Source organism: Leptonychotes weddellii, chromosome 16, assembly GCF_054177405.1.
Source record: "Leptonychotes weddellii isolate Sample4059 chromosome 16, ASM5417740v2, whole genome shotgun sequence".
Lineage (NCBI taxonomy): Eukaryota > Metazoa > Chordata > Mammalia > Carnivora > Phocidae > Leptonychotes > Leptonychotes weddellii.
In genome coordinates, this window is record NC_138384.1 from 49915200 (window position 1) to 49933190 (window position 17991).

Consider the following 17991-nt stretch of genomic DNA (forward strand, 5'->3'; position numbering starts at 1 on the left):
TTCTTCCAGGTGAGCAAAACCCAGATCAGCTAGCTAATTTGGCCGATCTGAGGCGAGAGCCGGAAATCCCGCCCGCACTGTACCGGCCACAAACGGAAGAGCCTCTTTGAAGCTTTCATTGGAGAGCAGTGCTGCCCCTCGACTCTTCGCATTCTGGGTAACGTAGTCCCCACAGTTAGGAGGCCCGGAGTCAGGTTCATCCTTCAGGGAAGGTCCAGGGTCCGCCGCAAAGGGCGAAGGGAAAAGGCCGATGCTGTTGGGCTTCGCTTCATATTTGAGAGAATGTTACCATATTTCTGCCTAATGCTCTCTGGCGCTCATCACCCAAGTGTTTGGAGACCTATTTCAGACCCTGGAAAGCTAAGCATGCTCCCGAAGGCCAGTAATATTTTTGATGCTCCCAAAGGCTACAAACCAAATAAACACATCATTCCGTAGCGTCTTTCATTCGCAAGGTGTGTCCACGCTTGGTGGAGGCTAATAAACATTATCTTATTTCAATTCTAATGCGTTCACTTCATAGCATTAAAATCACTTGATCAAGAGAGAAAATACTCCAGGTTGTGCCATGTCAAGAAAGTTAAGAGGAATGGTGTTGGGCCACCTGGAATCACAAGTACAAGGATAGATATGACAGAGTCGCTCCTTGACTAGTCTTTAGTTAGGGCACTATAGGCTTTTTTTTTTTTTTGACCTGCCCCTGTACTTGGCAAGTGCCAGAATCCTGCCAAGTAGGTTTGGCAAGATTTTCTCCCGAATATCTGATCACCACTGATATGTGATCAAATTTCCTCATCCCTCACCATCACACAGGTGATCTGTGATCATACTGACCTGCCTTCAGCAAGGATTTTTTAGGTCAGTTTAGGAGGAATTTCCCTAATCTCCTAGTGATTTTCTATCCATTGACCCCCCCCCCCCGTCCCCCGCCAATAACTGTGTTCCTTGGCTATAAAGCCCAACTTTTAAAAAAATCTGAAGTTGAGTCCAATGTGTCTTCCCCATACTGCAGGTTCCCACTGTCCTTGCACCTGGGGGAATGCTCCTGAATAAAGGCTTTGTGACTGTCTCAACAAGTGTCTTAATAATTTTTATCTTCTTTTTGGTATCTTGTTTATTTATTTGAGACACAGAGAGAGAGCGTGAGCTGACTCCCCACTGAGCTGGGAGCTCGATGCGGGGCTGGATCCCAGGGCCCTGAGATCATGACCTGATCCAAAGGCAGACGCCTAACCAACTGAGCCATCCAGGCGCCCCAATAATTTTTCTCTAATAGATCTGTGTATTCTGAATAAAACATCTCCCCTGCCTGTAGAGTCAACTAATCTGTCCCATTCCCTGAGAAACACTTTTATCCATTTAATATGACTTACTTGATATCCAGATTACATTCAGTTCCTTTTAGGAACATAACATCAATCTTAAAAAGACAATAATGAGAAAAATGCTACTTTCATATGGTACAGCGGCTGCAGTGTTCCACGTTGAAGCATGTATGTAAATGATTCTTTCTAACTGGAGATACTGGGAGTATCTTAAATTCATTATTTCACTGCTGCAAACTGATTATCATTTCTGTCGTGACGCTGCAGGGACTGTTTTGCTTGAAAAAGTAATATTACCTCAGGAAAACAGTTGTAAAATTCAAATTATAAAGCTATTATCAATGTTTATGTAGTGCTTCAAAGGTGGTGGCAGAAATAGCTTTGGTGAAACATCTGTAGAAGGTGAGAAAACGTAAGACCTCAGAGGAGTTTTAGCCGTGATGGCTGAGAACACGTCAGATCGGGCTGAGCGTGTGACCAGGTGGGTCATTCTGAAATTTTGTCTCCAAAATGCAAATCTCCATTCTTGTAAAGTCTGAGCAATACCTGCACGGAAAAAGAGTTAAAGAGGACATTTAGAGTACCCAGAATTGTAAAATTTACAGGGAAATTGAGATGTCATGTTTATTCCTGGTCTCGCTGATGATCAGTGAACAAAAATTCGGTTTTAGGCACTTATTGTAGGTGCCTGGAGGACATTGGGTCCTAAGATAGACAAAGACCCTTGCATTCTGGGACTTGTGTTGTTTTCAAGGAAGAAAGACCAGGAACAGAAAAGAGTAACTAAAGAAATATGTACTATGCTAGAATGTAGCAGACAAAGTGGAAGGGGAAGACAAGGTGAGTCTCCTGAGAGGTAAAGTATGGGATGTAATATTACTCAGCCCAATAAGGGAGACCTCCTTAATAAGAGGAGAAAACACTTGAAATTGTAAGGGATGAACCTCGTGGATATGTTTGCAGTAAGTTCTGGGCAGAATAAAGCAGTTTTCTAGGTTATTCAGTCAGTGCAGGCTTCATGGGTCTCAGCGGTGGACGGCCTGGGACTCGAGGCCAGTTGACCTTTCCTTCATTTGGCTTACTACAGATAAACTCAGGGCATGTGGGTGATAAATCCTGGCTCTGTCTCTCAGAGCCTGCAAATCTCCACGGAGGTGGACTGGGTGGGGCCTGGAACCAGTCAACGTCACCTTTCCTAGAATTCTGATTTTCAGAGTTTGATCCCTGGACCTTCACCCAGAGTGTCACCTAGGGACTCTTGAAAAGTGCATTCTGAATCCTGAACCCAGATCTACTGAATCAGGTACTTTGTGGATCAGGCCCAAGTGTCCGTGTTTTAACAAGCTTCCACATGATTCTAACACATATTCAAGAAATTTCCACCGATTTTCTGCTGTGTTGTACAGAAACATGTACCTGCATTTCTTGTGATTAACAGACATTCTGTCTAAATCTGTAGACTTTTAAAACTGAAGTTGGCAAAAACAAAAACAAAGAGAAAAACAAGAAACTGAGTCAGTACATATTTGTTTTCCTAATAGAAACGAAAGTATAAAATATTTTCTATCTTTTACTGAAGGAGTCCTATCCCATATACAGTTATAAAGTAGTATGGCAAAAGTCTCAGATAATTAAATCTCCTGGAGAAAAACAAAGTTTGCAGTATAGCATCCTTTTAGAATGGCTTGTGCATATGGACTCCACTGAGTGTCTATATGTTAAAACATGTTCCTGTACAAGCTGCTTTCTGTAGTAAAAATAAAGTCATATTTTGTATACAGATCAGTACTTTGCTATCTCATTTAACAATGTATCTTGGACAACCTAAAGCTACTTCAACCTTTTACACCTGCTACCTCCTAAAGGCCACACTTAGTAGACTTGAAGCTGCCTCTTTTATTTTTTTCATTTTTTATTTTTTAAAGATTTTATTTATTTATTTGACAGGGAGAGACACAGCGAGAGCAGGAACACAAACAGCAGGAGTGGGAGAGGGAGAAGCAGGCTTCCCCCGAGGAGCGAGCCCGATGTGGGACTCGATCCCAGGACCTGGGATCATGACCTGAGCTGAAGGCAGACACTTAATGACTGAGCCACCCAGGCGCCCTGAAGCTGCCTCTTTTAAAAGACTGCTTGTGGGGCGCCTGGGTGGCTGAGTTGATTAAGCATCTGCCTTCAGCTCACGTCATGATCCCAGGGTCCTGGGACCCAGTCCCACATTGGGCTCCCAGCTTAGCAGTGAGTCTGTTTCTCCCTCTGCCCCTCCGCCTGCTTGTGCACTCTCTCTCTCCCTCTCTCTCGAATAAATAAGTAAAATCTTTTAAAATATATCTACAAATAAAAGACTGCTTGCATTTCACTGTCTGCATGCTCCATGACTGGCCAGCTGCACTGGGGAAGCTGGGCCTACCTACTGATCTCGCCTCGGTCCTATCAAGATCCCTTCTCAACGGCCATGGAAAATTCTGTACAGGCACCCAAGGTGGTTCCTTGACGCTAGAGAAGTGGGATTTGTGAGAATAGCCCAGGCTCATGGAAACATGTGGCTTGGGAAAATGAAAGATGTAAGGGCAGAGGTCAGGAAACCGCTTCCTGGGTGGCCACCTGGTTATGCATGGTGTGGAGGAGCAGCTGTGTTGTACTCAAGTACTGAAGGTAAAAACTACCAATGGAATTTACAAATGGATCCAACTCCTGGAGACTTGGTTTTGTAGATGCATTAAAAAAAAGAGAGGAGAGTAAGAAAAAAAGCAATATATGCAATCCCTTGATTATTGTTGTGTAATAGGTAAATGTAATTTAAAAAGAGGGCTGGCAGAGAGAAAGCAAGGAAGGTGAGGTCTCATCCTTCCATCCTCCTTTCAGGGCATTTCCCAAGCTACACTTGGATGTGGAGGCAGTAGAGATCATAGCCAAGGGATATGAAGGCAACAGGAAATCGCACTGCTTAGTCCTTGGGGGAGGAGATCTCCAGGGACAGGGCTGATCTATAGCCTCAGTCTGGGCTCTTTAGGTCCCCTTCACCACAGAAGCAGAGATCACCACTCTTTCCCAGCAGAGGTAAGGTACAGACAGGTGACATCATCCACTGAATCCCATGTTCCTCTTCCAGAGGCTGAATCCTCACTTCTCACTTTAGAGGCTAACTCCCAACCTGTGGCACCTGGCAGTGCCCCTGCATGTGGCTGGATAATCTTGGGGACCTGTTGAAGCCAGCATCCATCTTCTTAGTTCAGATGAAAGAAGGAACACTGTACGTCATATTGTCCCCATGCACAGCTGGACTGACCATGGAACATGCAGACACAGGCCCAAGAGATAGGAATACTTGCTTATCATTCAAAGGAACATGAAGGAATGCAACCCTGTTAGCTTATGCATGTATAAGTGGTTAATTTAGGCACATACAAGCAGCTGACCAGCACTATCCTAAACACATAATCACCAGATGTACCTAATGAAACCTGTAACATAAGAAATTAATATATTTTTCAGATTTTAAGTCTTGTGAGATAGAACAGACTTCCGTGGGACCAGATGAAAGGGCACCAGAAGTATGTAACATCTGTTAACATGACTTCATGGGCTCCCAATCTATAGCATCCACCTTCTCTGGAGACCCCTACTCCCATCAGGGAGTTCAGGACTTTGAGCATTAGCTCCCTGTTCTCCTGGGTGGTGCCACACCAATAAATAGCTGATTTTTTTTTCACCTTGGAAGCTGGGTGTCAGTCTTACTGGCTTGCTATGCATCTGGCAGATGAACTGTCCTTTGATTCAGCTACACTCTCTTATGGACAGGATACAGCCAGTATGATGTGGCCCTTGCTTCTGCCTTCTGGACTCTAAGGAGGGCAGCAAGACCAAACAGCACCCCAACCATAGGGATCTGGAACCTAAGGCTTGTGTCTGTGTCACCAGCCTCCTGGCCTTAATATCTTTAATAATCTGGCCCAATTCTCAGTACAGGAGACCCCTGAGAGTGGCCAGGTGGACAAGGGACTAACCCAGAAGTCTCCACAGAGTTTTCTGTGGGCTTGGAGGAAGGACCTTGGGGGCACATAGGAGAGATTCGTAGGCTGGGCCAGCTGGCCAGCCACGGAGCAGGAGGACAATGAAATGCACAGCAGTCTTTAAAAAGAGTTGGGTTTAGGTCTAATATGTGTGGATATAAGGAGGTGTGGATATAAAATGAGGAAGTGGCTTTAGAATGTCCAAGATATATAGTTAAGTGAGAAAAGCATAGTGCAGCTCTGTATACAAAGCATGTCTTCACTTTTAACCACAACAAACAACTTTTATAGAAACAAATCTGAATTCAGGACCCAGACAGAATGACACACACATGTGCAGACTCAATTCTAAAAGGATAACACTATACAGTAAGCCTCAGCTTCTCTGTATATTTTTATAATTCTGTCTACTCTGTCACATTGTCTCTTTTCTCCACTGATACTGCACAATGTTGTTTTCAAGAATGAAGAAAAAGATCATTTTGGAGAAAACCATCAGAGTGAACATTCTGGTCATGCGTTCAACCGAAATATTCCTGTTCTCAGACATCACTGCCAAATCTTCTCTGAGGTCTTAACTTTCTCCCCATCCACTGATGTTTCATCAAAGCTCTGTCTGCCACCACCTTTGAATCACTACATAGCCACTAGCAATAGCTTTCTGTAATTTGCATTTTGCATCTATAGTTCTGAGGTAATAACAATTCCCCATGCAGAACAGTCCCTGCAAGAGAAATGGTAATCACTTCCAAACAATGAGATATCATGGTTTTAAGTACCCCAATTCCTTTGAAAAGGAGAGCGGCCTTTGCATACATGCTCCATCTTTGAAACACTGCCCCCATTGTCCCCTTCTAAAACAACATTTATTACATTGTTCTTTTATTGATGGATGTTAGATTCCTAAGAGGAACTGGGTTTATGCCAGGATATGAAGTAAGATACTAAATGGCTAAAAGTATTGTTCAATGAATTGGACACAAAAATTAATGATCAGATTAGAGAGATGTTTTCTATGGGTGCATTTTTTTTTTATTTTTTATTTTATTTATTTATTTTTTTAAAGATTTTATTTATTTATTTGAGACAGAGAGAATGAGAGAGAGAGAGCACATGAGAGGGGGAGGGTCAGAGGGAGAAGCAGGCTCCTCGCCGAGCAGGGAGCCCGATGCGGGACTCGATCCCGGGACTCCAGGATCATGACCTGAGCCGAAGGCAGTCGCTTAACCAACTGAGCCACCCAGGCGCCCCCATTTTTTTTTTTTTAAAAAAAACGCTTGCTTTAGGGTGGCTTCACATTCATCCTGTATCTTCTGTGTCACGGCCCTATATGAAGTATTTTTACCTTGTCCCTGACCTAACATACACAGACTGACAAAACTGTCTCTAATGCTTCTGGGTGTATTTGACTTGTAGGATGATAACGTTTACTAGGTTCTGCTTCCAGGGACACATTTTGTATCTAAATGACTGTATAGAATGTTATGTGCATTTGGATCTGTAGCCTTTGGGAGCATATGAAATGGTTTTAGCTTTGGGACCACGCTGAGCATCAAGGAGTCTGAAATAATGTCTACAAACACTTGGGTGATCAGTTGCAGACACCACTTCCCAGAAATCCGGGTACGGATCCTTTAAGAAGGAGGGAAGCCCCTCCGGCCTGGGACGGAAGACCCTAATTTCCAGAGCCCTTAAGGGGGCGTGGCCTTTCCTCCCAGAGGTCGATGGGACTGCCTTATCCGCGTCCTGTGCGTCTGTGAACTACATTACCCAGAAGAGCGAGCGTCGATGGACTGCATCTCTGACCAATGAAAAGAGTCGTTTCTGCGTGCGCCCCTAACATCGGGGCGGAGCTTCCGGCCTCATCCCCCTGGCGGTCTTTTTGCCTCTTTCACGCTTGTTCGTCAGCTAATGTTCTGGAGCGCAGGTTCAGGATTGGGGTGACTAACCGAGAAGGCGCGAGGGAAGGCACTGTCCCCGCCGCACACACTTGGGTCCGCGGCTGGCGACGCCGCCCGGGCTGCCCTGCGCCGGGGGCCGGGACGGGGACCACCGGCCCGGGTGTCCGGTCCGCCCACCGTGTCCGATGGCGGCGGCCGCGCGCAGGGACCCGGCTCAGGTAAGCGCTCGTCCCCCGGGCCCTCCCCTCCATCCCCCCACCCAGACCCCGAAGGCCCAGCCCCGGCGTCCGGGCCAGGCAGGCGGCGGCGGGCGGGGGCCCCGTGCGGGAGCGGGCTCCGGGCCGAGGGCGGCCGGGGCAGAGGCTGGAGGGGGGCTGAGGCGGGAGGATTCTGTCTTCGGGGGACAGAGAGCGTGAGGGGGGTCACGCCTGGACTGGCGGGCCGAGGTGAGGTGCGGTACCTTCAGGTCTAGAGGACTCTAGACGCCAAGGGGACTTTTGGCCAAACGAGGGACCCGATCTCCGTTTGGGATTTCAAAGTTTTCCGAAGGCGGTTCAAAGGAAGAGCAGACCGGAGGGCAATGAAGAGGACGTTGAGGCCTTGGGAGGTTGGATCTTAGTTCAGGTGGCACGGTTGGCAAGAGGGGACACAGCATTGAGGCACAGCGGTTAGACAGCCATCGTAAGGTCACCTGACTCCAGGGCCAGGGAAGGGTACGGGTAACATGAGCCCAACGAACCCTGCCATGGCCCCGTTCCTCCATTGCCAGCCTCTGCACAGATTCCCATTGCGGCAGAGGTACCGTGGAACTTAACACAGGTTGGTGGAGGGTGTCTCAGCCCCTCACTGGCCCTGGCCACCACGCACATATTCTCTGGATTATGGTGTCCTGGGGCTCTTAAGTGTCATTCCCCCAGGCCTGGGTCTGGGGGCCCTGGGGAAATCCTACGCAGAGGGTCCTAAGTCCATGTAAGGCTTTATATAGAAATGTTCCCATTTCTGGCAACCGATGTACTAGGAACAGGTTCCAAGATATGCAGAAGCTTAGAAGTATAACTGAACTGAGTGTTCAGAAAACCACAGGTGTCCTTTTAGGTGGGAACAAAGAGCAGGGGGGACAGGAATCAAGACTGGAATGACTGAGAAGTTGGGTGTGTATTCTGGAGGTGATGGGGAGGTGTGAATCAGAGGCAGAAAGTGATCTTAACAAGATCTTACCAGACTCTGTCTGGCTGCAGAGTGTAGAACAGACTGTGAGACCAGGGGAGAAGGAAGGAAGATCGGGCTGCAGCTACTGCCAAAGCCCAAGTGAGAGTTAATGGACCAGAGTTGTGGCTTAAGAAAGGTAATGCATGTTTTAAATGGGCAACTAGATTCTCTGATGCAGGAGAAGGAGTGAAATACAGGACTCAGGGATGACCCCAGTGTGTTAGGTCTCAGCAGCTGTAGGAGTGGAAGGTCCATTATCTGAGATGAAGAATGTAGTAGTAATACTCACTGTGGGGGTGTTGTTAGGAGCTTTGATTTAGGTATATTGAGAGTCTGGGGTGTTTCAGAGACCACTGAATGGATGTATGATGTAGGCAGTTGTACACATAGGTCTGGGAATCTGGGGAAGGTTCAGGATGGAGGGTTCAGGATGTTCACGATTAGGAGGGGTAATCAACAGGTTATGATTGTAAAGCTATTAGGGGCCAGGTAGGGGAGGATGGGGACTGTGGACTGGGTCTCTTGCCTGGGTACCTAGGTGATGGGTTGAGGCTTCACAAACAAACGAGGCAGGTACATGGCCCTGAAAGGAGTGTGTGTCAGGGACGGGATAGTCTGGCAGGTGGCCAAGGCTTCCAATGCAAGGGTGGACATGAATGAGGTGGACACGGAGGGAAGGGATAACCGAGGCAAGATGTCACGCAGACCGGAGTGGGTGTTTAATCACCATTCTGTGCACTCACCAGGATTTTTTGAGGACTTTGTTGGGGTCTGGGCTGTTTCATTCAGGCAGGAGGATAAGGTCAAGGGCAAATGTGGTCATTTGTGAGAGTCACTAAGGCCTGGGGTGGACCACTGATGGAGCTGGGCTTTGATGAGGGTTAGGTGGACAGAGGAAGGTTGTGATTGCTTTGGGGACAGCAAGCACAGCACCTTGTGGAATAGGGCCATGGGTATCTGAGATCCATACGTCTGAGGCAAGGAACAGACCCAAGCAGTGAAGGCTTCGCAGGTGGATTTGGGGCTGCGACGTTTAGTGGGCGTCCTGGGAAGTCAGTAGCAGTGTTCAATCCTGTTTGAATTTGCAAAGGATCCTATGGATGCTGTATTCAGGTTGTGGTGCAAGGTGTAAAATTAAGAGCTGGGCGCCTGGGTGGCTCAGTTGGTTAAGCGACTGCCTTTGGCTCAGGTCATGATCCCAGAGTCCTGGGATCGAGTCCCATGTCGGGCTCCCAGCTCAGTGGGGAGCCTGCTTCTCCCTCTGACCCTCTCCCCTCTCATGCTGTTTCTTTCTCGCTCGCTGTCTAATAAATAAATGAATAAAATCTTAAAAAAAAAAGTTTAAAAAAAAATAAAATTAAGAGCCAATATTACATGCAGCACTGATGTGTGGAAACCATGAGGGCCTCCGATGGCCAGAGTGCTACTTCTGCTCCCCACTCTGCTCCCAGAAATAAGATCTCCTAACCAAACAATGTTTTTATCGAGGTGATCAGGAGCAGTTCCTGCTTATCCCTCTGTAGTTGGTTTCAGTTCCCTGCCTGCTCGTGGAGTTACTGAGATAAGTCAGTGGCATCTTCCCAGGGGAAACGGGTACCTCTTTGTATTGCTATTACAAATCTTGGATCTCACAACCACCATCTGTTCACTCTTTCCCAGAGTGCCACCCCGCTGTGGCCCTGTGTGGCGTGTGGTGTCCTCTCTCAGACTGTGAATATATATGGTTAGAAAAGTGCTGTCAGTCTCATCTGTCCAGTGTTAGGTGTTCTGTGTTTGGCCATCCCCCTAACCCTAGCACACAGCCGATTCCCATCCTCACCAGTGGCGTGAAGAGCAGGTGATTGAAATACAGTCATACGTAATTGTAAGGCCAGAGAGTTGCCTAAGGTATGCAGGGCCGTAAGCTGGTGGCAGCCGTGGGCATGTGGCAGTGTCTACAATGTGGGGATGTGCCAGCTAAGGAATGATGTGTGCTTGTAGAGGGAGGATGCCTGAGGCCCTAGGGCCCTGGGATTGGGAATTGCATGGTTTGTCCGTATTAGGGGAATTGCTTAGCAGAAATGGGTGAATGCCTCTGTGCCAGAGCCTTGTTTTGTACCTTTTTATCCACCTGCCTCATCTTACTGATGGCTGGTGCCCATGATCAATGGACCTGTGAGGAGACAGTTGCACTTGCGGTGCTAGGGCCTGGTTTCTCTTCTGTGTTGGATGCTTAGGAGGAGGATGGGTGAGGGGTAGATGTGGAGATGGATTGTCATCTATGAGGGAGAGGCTGTTTATGGTTTCGTCTGTCTCCATCTTGCCAGGGCACTGTGACCTTTGAGGACATTGCTGTGTCCTTCTCCTGGGAGGAGTGGGATCTTCTTGATGAGGCACAGAGACGCCTGTACCAGGATGTGATGCTGGAGAACTGGGCGCTTATAACCTCCCTGGGTAAGGTCCTCACACCCGCCTCTGTACCCTGAGCTAGTCTCTCCCTTTCCCTTTTTCCCCAAGGGCAGATCTGTTCTCCCATCAGGATCATGGTCTCTGCTTCCTTCCCCACGTCCTTGAATAGGCAGTGTGGTTGGCTGGTGAGGTATGTGCACTGCCTTTTCCTTGAGCAGCCCCAACACCTGCTACTCCTAAGCCTCTCAGGGAAGGAACCAGGGTCTGGACTGTTCCATTCAGCCCAGTGGATCCCACTTTGCTTGCCCTCTCCCTGCCAGGTGACTTGCAGTTACAAAGCACCCGAGTATCCCAGGTTCCACTTTCTTTCTCTAGCTGACATTTCCTCATTCCTTCTTGTGCTAGAAATTGCCATCACTGACCATCACTGTAATATAGACCACGGTCTGTTCTTGCAAGATCCTTCTTGGAAGTCTTCTTTATAATAGTTTTCTTTCCTGTGCGCTGCATGTGCTGAGCTGTTCTTGGCCAGTGCTGGCCACCTATCTCTCCTGTCTTTCCCTTATTTATACTTGCATCATCCAGGTGCCACATAGTTGCTCATCTCGGGGTTGTGGAGAGTGTGTTGTGGTTCACAGCCTGGCTCTGAACAGTGACACCTGGGGGAGGCATGACCTCAGGGCTGTGTATACATCATACCAGAAACTTATTCCACATGACTGGTCTTTTGTTGGTAATGACAGTGGCCCCCGCACTTCATACCTGCCTTTCCTTCCCCAGTCTTTACACTCAGGTGACTGGTCAACTGCTGTTCATCACTTGTACTCTTACTTCCTGCCCAGGGCTAATCTACACCTCTCTGAACTCCACATCTTGACCATTTTAGTCACTGTCCCATGTGGGGTACTGTCCTCCTTGGCTCCTATGTGTTGTGTCATGAGGTGAACACAGATTGTTAAACAGTCCTTGAACACCAGGCTCTCTTTCACTGTTGAATTTTCCTGGGCCTGAACACACCCTTCTGCATGGCAGACTAGGTCCTGTTGAAAGTTATGTGTAGACTTTGTCTCTTTTCAGTGTGTTTATTTCACCTCATAAGTGCCCCTGAACCCCCATTTTGTGAGCCCAGCCCTGCTAAGCAGCCTCATCCTCAGCCTGAACTCAGACCTCTTATCCTATGAACAGTCTCATGCACTCATTTCTGGGTTTATTAGACATGCTTGGGTAGCAGCTGCCTACCCACGAAAGTCACCGTGCACTTCACCAGCATTTCCTGCTTTCAGGTTGTTGGCATGGAGCAGAGGATGAGGAGGCACCGTCTGAGCAGAGCGTTTCTGTAGTGTCACATGTCAGGACTCCCAAGACAGGTCTTTTTCCCCAGAAGGCCAACCCCTATGAGGTGTGTGGTCCAGTCTTGAAAGACAGTTTTCACTCGGCTGAGCACCAGGAAACACAATTCAATGAGAAAGTGTACACTGGTGGGACACATGGGAAAAGATTCTGTTTCAGTGAAAACCTTCAGCAGCAGCAGAAGCAGCATGTGAGCGATAAGCCCTTCGGTAACAATGTAAGCAGAGCTTCAGTGATCAAGAGCTGCAGATTGCAAGTGTCAGGGAAGCCCTTTATCTGTGGGGAGGTTGGGAAGGATTTCTTGGCCAGCTCAGGATTCCTCCAGCAACAGGCCACACAGACTGGAGAGAAGTCAAACAATGCAACTGAATGTGGGGCAGCCTTCCACAAGGGAAAAACTCAACACCACTGGGGAGACAACATAGAAGCTTTCAGCCACAAGCACACATTTGTTCATCACCAGAGAGTCCGCCCTGGAGAAAGATGTTACATGTGCAGTGAATGTGGGAAATCTTTTAGCCATAACTCTAGCCTTATTAAACACCAGAGAGTTCACACAGGAGAAAGGCCTTATGAGTGTGGGGAGTGTGGAAAATCCTTTAGCCAGAGCTCCAACCTCTTTCAACATCGGAGAGTTCACACTGGAGAAAGGCCTTACGAGTGCAGTGAATGTGGGAAATCTTTTAGCCAAAGCTACAGCCTCAATAACCATCGGAAAGTTCACACTGGAGAAAGGCCATTTGAGTGTGGAGAATGTGGCAAATCCTTCAGTCAAAGATCCAACCTCATTCAACATCAGAGAATTCACACTGGAGAAAAGCCTTATGAGTGCAGTGAGTGTGGGAAGTCCTTTAATCAAAGCTCTGCGCTCCTGCAACACCATACCGTTCACACCGGAGAACGGCCCTATGAGTGCAGTGAATGTGGGAAATCCTTTACCTACAATTCCAGTCTTTTAAAACACCAGAAAGTCCACACAGGGTCAAAGCCTTATGAGTGCAGTGAATGTAGGAAATCTTTTAGCCAGAATTGCAGCCTCGTTCTACATCTGAGAGTTCACACTGGAGAAAGGCCTTATGAGTGCAGCAAATGTGGAAAATCTTTTAGCCAAAGCTCTGCGCTCCTTAAACACCAGAGAGTTCACACTGGAGAAAGGCCATATGAGTGCAATGAGTGTGGGAAGTCCTTTAGGCGAAGCTCCAACTTCAGTGACCATCGGAGAGTTCACACTGGAGAAAGGCCGTATAAGTGTAACCAGTGTGGGAAATCCTTTAGTAAAAGCTCTGGCCTCACTCGACACCAGAGAGTTCATACTGGATTGGGCATTATAAATATCTTGAATGAGAAAGCCATTAGCCGAAGCCCTTACCTCATTGATTACCACAAAATTCACATGGGAGAAACAACTTAGATATGTAGCAAATGTATTTCCTTGTTCAGTATAACAACACTCGAGGAGATCTCTTTTGAGGATGCCATCTGCCTGAATTGCGCCTCATACATCCAAACATCAAAATAAATTCCAGGTATGTGGAGCTGTGTTGCATGTTTCAGCTTGGGCCCGTGTGAATTTTTATTACTGTTGATTCTGTAGCAGCAGCCATTCACCTCTCCCACCTGCAGGTGCCCATATGTATATCATTTATCTGCTCTGATGTGTTCAGCAAAGTAAACCTTGGTGTTTTCCCATTCACTGGGTGAATGTGAGAAGCCAGAGTACTCATTTTTTTCTCTCTGATTAGTAGGGCATGGATGACCCCGTTGTGTTCCAGAGGACTCCATCTGAGTTCTGCCTGTGACCTGAAAAGTCATCTTTTTTAGGGATATTGGTCTGGTAATTCTTGTGATGGAATTTCCCAGCCTCCAAGTCACTAACCGAGGAACAGCCTTCCTCTATTATTCTGGTTTGTGCTGTAACAAAGGCCTTATTGTGTAAGTCATCTTTATCTTGAGGCTTAGATTCACTTTATGGGGTGGTTTCAGAATGACAGGAGAAACAGCTGCCGTGGGCACCCCAATCTTTGTGTGCTTCAGGGGGATAGAAGGATGGTAGTCCTCTCTCTAGTTTGGGCCTTGTTTGCATTGTTGCCTAAGGCCTCTAAGGAAATTATGTAGGGTTTTGTGGTTAAATTGTAGCCTGGATGCCAGGACGTTTCGTGCTGTCAGCGCTCACCTTGAAGAGGGGGCAGTTGTGACAACCTCCAGTACTTCTGGGAACAACATAAAGTTGTTCTCTTCTTTGCAGGGGATGTTGCATTGTGCTCAGCACCGGTGCAGGAAATCTGTTCCCAGGTCTTGCAAAGGAGAGAGGTACCCTAATGCCCAGAATTCGGTGTGGTAGTGTCACTGGCTGGAAGATTATAGGGGGAGTCATAATTGTACACAGACGGTGGATTAACAGAGAGGGCAAGAGACTGCAACAAACTGGTTGGAATGTGCCTCTTTTAAAAGGGCACCTGCCATTGTTCTAGTCAGTATGGCTGTGAAGGATGAGCAAGTACGGAAATTCTCAGATCTTTCTGAACTGTGAATCTTGTGCAGCTGAGGCCTCGTCAGAAAATAATCTAATGGGGGGCGCCTGGGTGGCTCAAGTTGGTTAAGCGTCCGACTCTTGGTTTTGACTCAGGTCATGATCTCGGGGTTGTGAGATCAAGCCCTGCATACAGATCTAGCCTCAGTGCAGAACCTGCTTGGGATCCTCTCTCCTCCCTGTGCACACACTCCCCCACCACCACCACGTTCACACTCTCTCACGTGTGCTCTGTCTATAAGAAAAGGAATCTTAACAGTTTTGTGGATTCCTGTAGTTTCTCTGCATTGTTCACCGTAAGGCCTTTGTTGCACAGGAAGGAAAACAAAGAAAGAAGGAAGATCTCAGTCCAGAAATGCAGGCTTTATGCAGCCTGCATTCCTGATGACTCAGGTGGAAATGGCTTTCATTGCTCACCTGTATTGGCTGCCACTGAGGCAAGGTGCTGATCCCAGGGCATTACAAGGGATATGGTGGGATCAATACAGGTTTGCCAAACTTTGTTTTTTGAAAACAGAATTTTTTTTATTATATCGTTAATGCCTTTTTGGTATGGTTAATAAATAATAAATTGTCCATATTTAAACTGTACCATTTGATGAGTGTTGACATTCATATAAACCCATGAAACCATCATCATAAATCGTAACAGTGTGCATATGCATCACCCCACGTTCACTCATGTCCTTTAATTATTATCTCCTCTCTGCCCTCCAGGCAAACATTGATTTAGTTTCTTCTACAATAGATTCATATGTATTTAATGTAATTTTACATGATTGAAAATAAAATGTTTAGTTTTTTTTCCCCTCTGGGTGTTCTCGTCTGGTATATTTATTTTGAGATTTGTCAGTGGGTCTGTGTAATTAGTTCATTCTTTTAATGTGTCAAGAAATGTAATGTTCTGTCCACTATTTGTTTATTTACTCATCTGTTTCAGATATTTGAGTTGTTTCTAGTTTGGGGCTTTATCAAACAGTTGTTAGAGACATTTGTTTGATTCTTAAATTTATGATTCTTTGTATGGATATGTTTCATTCCTGTTGATACCTCAGAGCGCCTCAGAGCTGTAGTTACAGGGCTGTGATTTGGGGACTGTTAAATGAGGTCATCCTCAGGAGAACTCCTCCCTGTTAGCTCCCTATGAAAAGATGTGTTAGTTATGGGCTGAATTGTATGTTCCCAAATTCATATGTTGAAGTCATAATCGCCAGTACCTCAGAATGTCACTGCATTTGGAAATAGGGTTTTTGAAAAGGTAAAATAAAGGTGATACTGTGGACACTAATCCAGTGTGACTAGTGTCATTAAGAGGAAATTAGTAGGGGCGCCTGGGTGGCTCAGTTGGTTAAGCGACTGCCTTCGGCTCAGGTCATGATCCTGGAGTCCCGGGATCGAGTCCCGCATCGGGCTCCCTGCTCGGCAGGGAGCCTGCTTCTCCCTCTGACCCTCCCCCTCTCATGTGCTTTCTGTCTCTCTCATTCTCTCTGTCTCAAATAAATAAATAAAATCTTTAAAAAAAAAAAAAAGAGGAAATTAGTACACAGACACACAGAGGGAAGATCATGTGAAGACAGAGGAAGAAAATGCCCACCTACAAGCCAAGGAGAGAGGTCTCAGGAGAAATCAGTGCTTCTGAGACCCTGATATCAGATACCTAGCATATGAGAAAATACATTTCTGTTGCTTAAACCATCCAGTCTGAAGTAATGTATTATGGTGGCCTTAGCAAAGTCTTATGGGGGCCATCAGCATCTGGGAAGGAGAGGGTCTGCGGGGTGCCCTAGGGACAGAGGGAGGAAGTGATTATGATCCGTAAAGTAGTTGGGACCAGAAGGAGGGATGGGCTTGGAATTGATTCCTCCATCCCCACCTCTCAGTGGAGGTCACAAAGAGAAACTTGCTGCCCAACCTCCCCCTAGGTTCAGTTGCCAGCTGTATAAAATGGAGATCATGAGCAGACCTGCCTCTGGGGCTATTTGAGGATGTAAAGAACTCACGGCCTAGGAAAAGGGCTCAGATGGAGAACCTTTTTTTTTTTTTTAATTTTTTTTAAAGATTTTATTTATTTATTTGATAGAGACACAGCGAGAGAGGGAACACAAGCAGGGGGAGTGGGAGAGGGAGAAGCAAGCTTCCTGCAGAGCAGGGAGCCCGATGCGGGGCTCAATCCCAGGACGCTGGGATCATGACCTAAGCTGAAGGCAGACACTTAATGACTGAGCCACCCAGGCGCCCCTCAGATGGAGAATCTTTTAAGAGTGATGATTGTCCTAAGGGGTGGGGAGTAGGGTTAGCAGTGCCTTTGGAGAGGGGGGCAAAAGACCACTGGGGGAAAATATTGAGATATTTATACCTGGGGGGCCTTGCAGGGGCTGTGGTTGACATGAGGGGGTGGGTAAGGTTCCCACCTGGCTCTTCCTGAAGCTCTGATCCCTACTGGACAGAGATCCCTACTGGCTTGGACCATGCACACATCACCAAGGGGACCTGGATAAGTGGTGGCCATACCTCAAGGGCCCCTTGAACACCTTCAAATGGACTTTATCCAGCTTCTACCCTCTATGGGACTTGAATATATTTTAGTGATTGTATGTCTATTTGCAGAGTGAGTTTGCTGAAAAGCTGATTGATTTTGTTTCCAGCCCTGGATCATCCCAATGTTTACATCTACATCAGGTCATCATGTCACACACTTTATGGGAACCATTATAAACACTCTCTTTTATCACTCACAATCTTCTAGAAAAGTTGAATGGACCACTGGCATTGTTAACATCAGCAAAACTTTCGGAAACCTTTGAGCTCCCTTGGCCAAAGATATTCCCTCTCGCCCTTATGGCCATGGAGTCCACTTACTCATTTATCTCCCTATGAATTACAAACTGGAAGACTCATGCATGTGTCTAGGGATTTCACTTCCAATACTAGTTACTGCTCTGCTACATGCAGACATGGCAAAATATTGCCAGGGATTCACATAATATATCCAGTCCTGTCACCAACTGACTAAGGCCACCTTCTGAAAACATGTTTTAAAGAGCTTTTTCATGATCTTCAACTAGTAGATTCCATCTGTTGGAACAGACCTCAGAGAATAACTGCCGGAGTCCAGCTCCAGCCGGGGTGGGTCTCTCGTAGGAAAGGACGGCGTTGGCGAGTGAGGAGACACAGACACAGGATCAGGTTGCAAGCATCTCCTCCTGACAGCCTCGGAGGAACTTTATTTATATGTTAGGATATTTTTGTTTTTCCAAATCTTAGATCATTTTCTG

The 17991-nt window shown here is 46.8% G+C and overlaps 1 protein-coding gene across 7 annotated transcripts in view; it reads left to right on the forward strand.

The window, feature by feature from the left end:
- Positions 1-17991, forward strand: part of LOC102737268 (uncharacterized) — a 106772-nt gene that overhangs the window by 22973 nt on the left and 65808 nt on the right. For 2 of the 7 annotated variants that reach the window (XM_081807726.1, XM_081807728.1), the window contains one exon: positions 12120-15523. The exons of 3 other annotated variants lie outside the window; for them this stretch is intronic. In XM_081807726.1, the coding sequence (XP_081663852.1) occupies positions 12120-13597 (1478 nt within the window). In that variant the 3' untranslated portion in view covers positions 13598-15523. Of the gene's footprint in view, positions 1-6604; positions 7458-10754; positions 10882-12119; positions 15524-17991 lie in introns of those variants that run through there. 2 more of the 7 variants (XM_081807727.1, XM_081807724.1) reach the window with 2 other exon arrangements.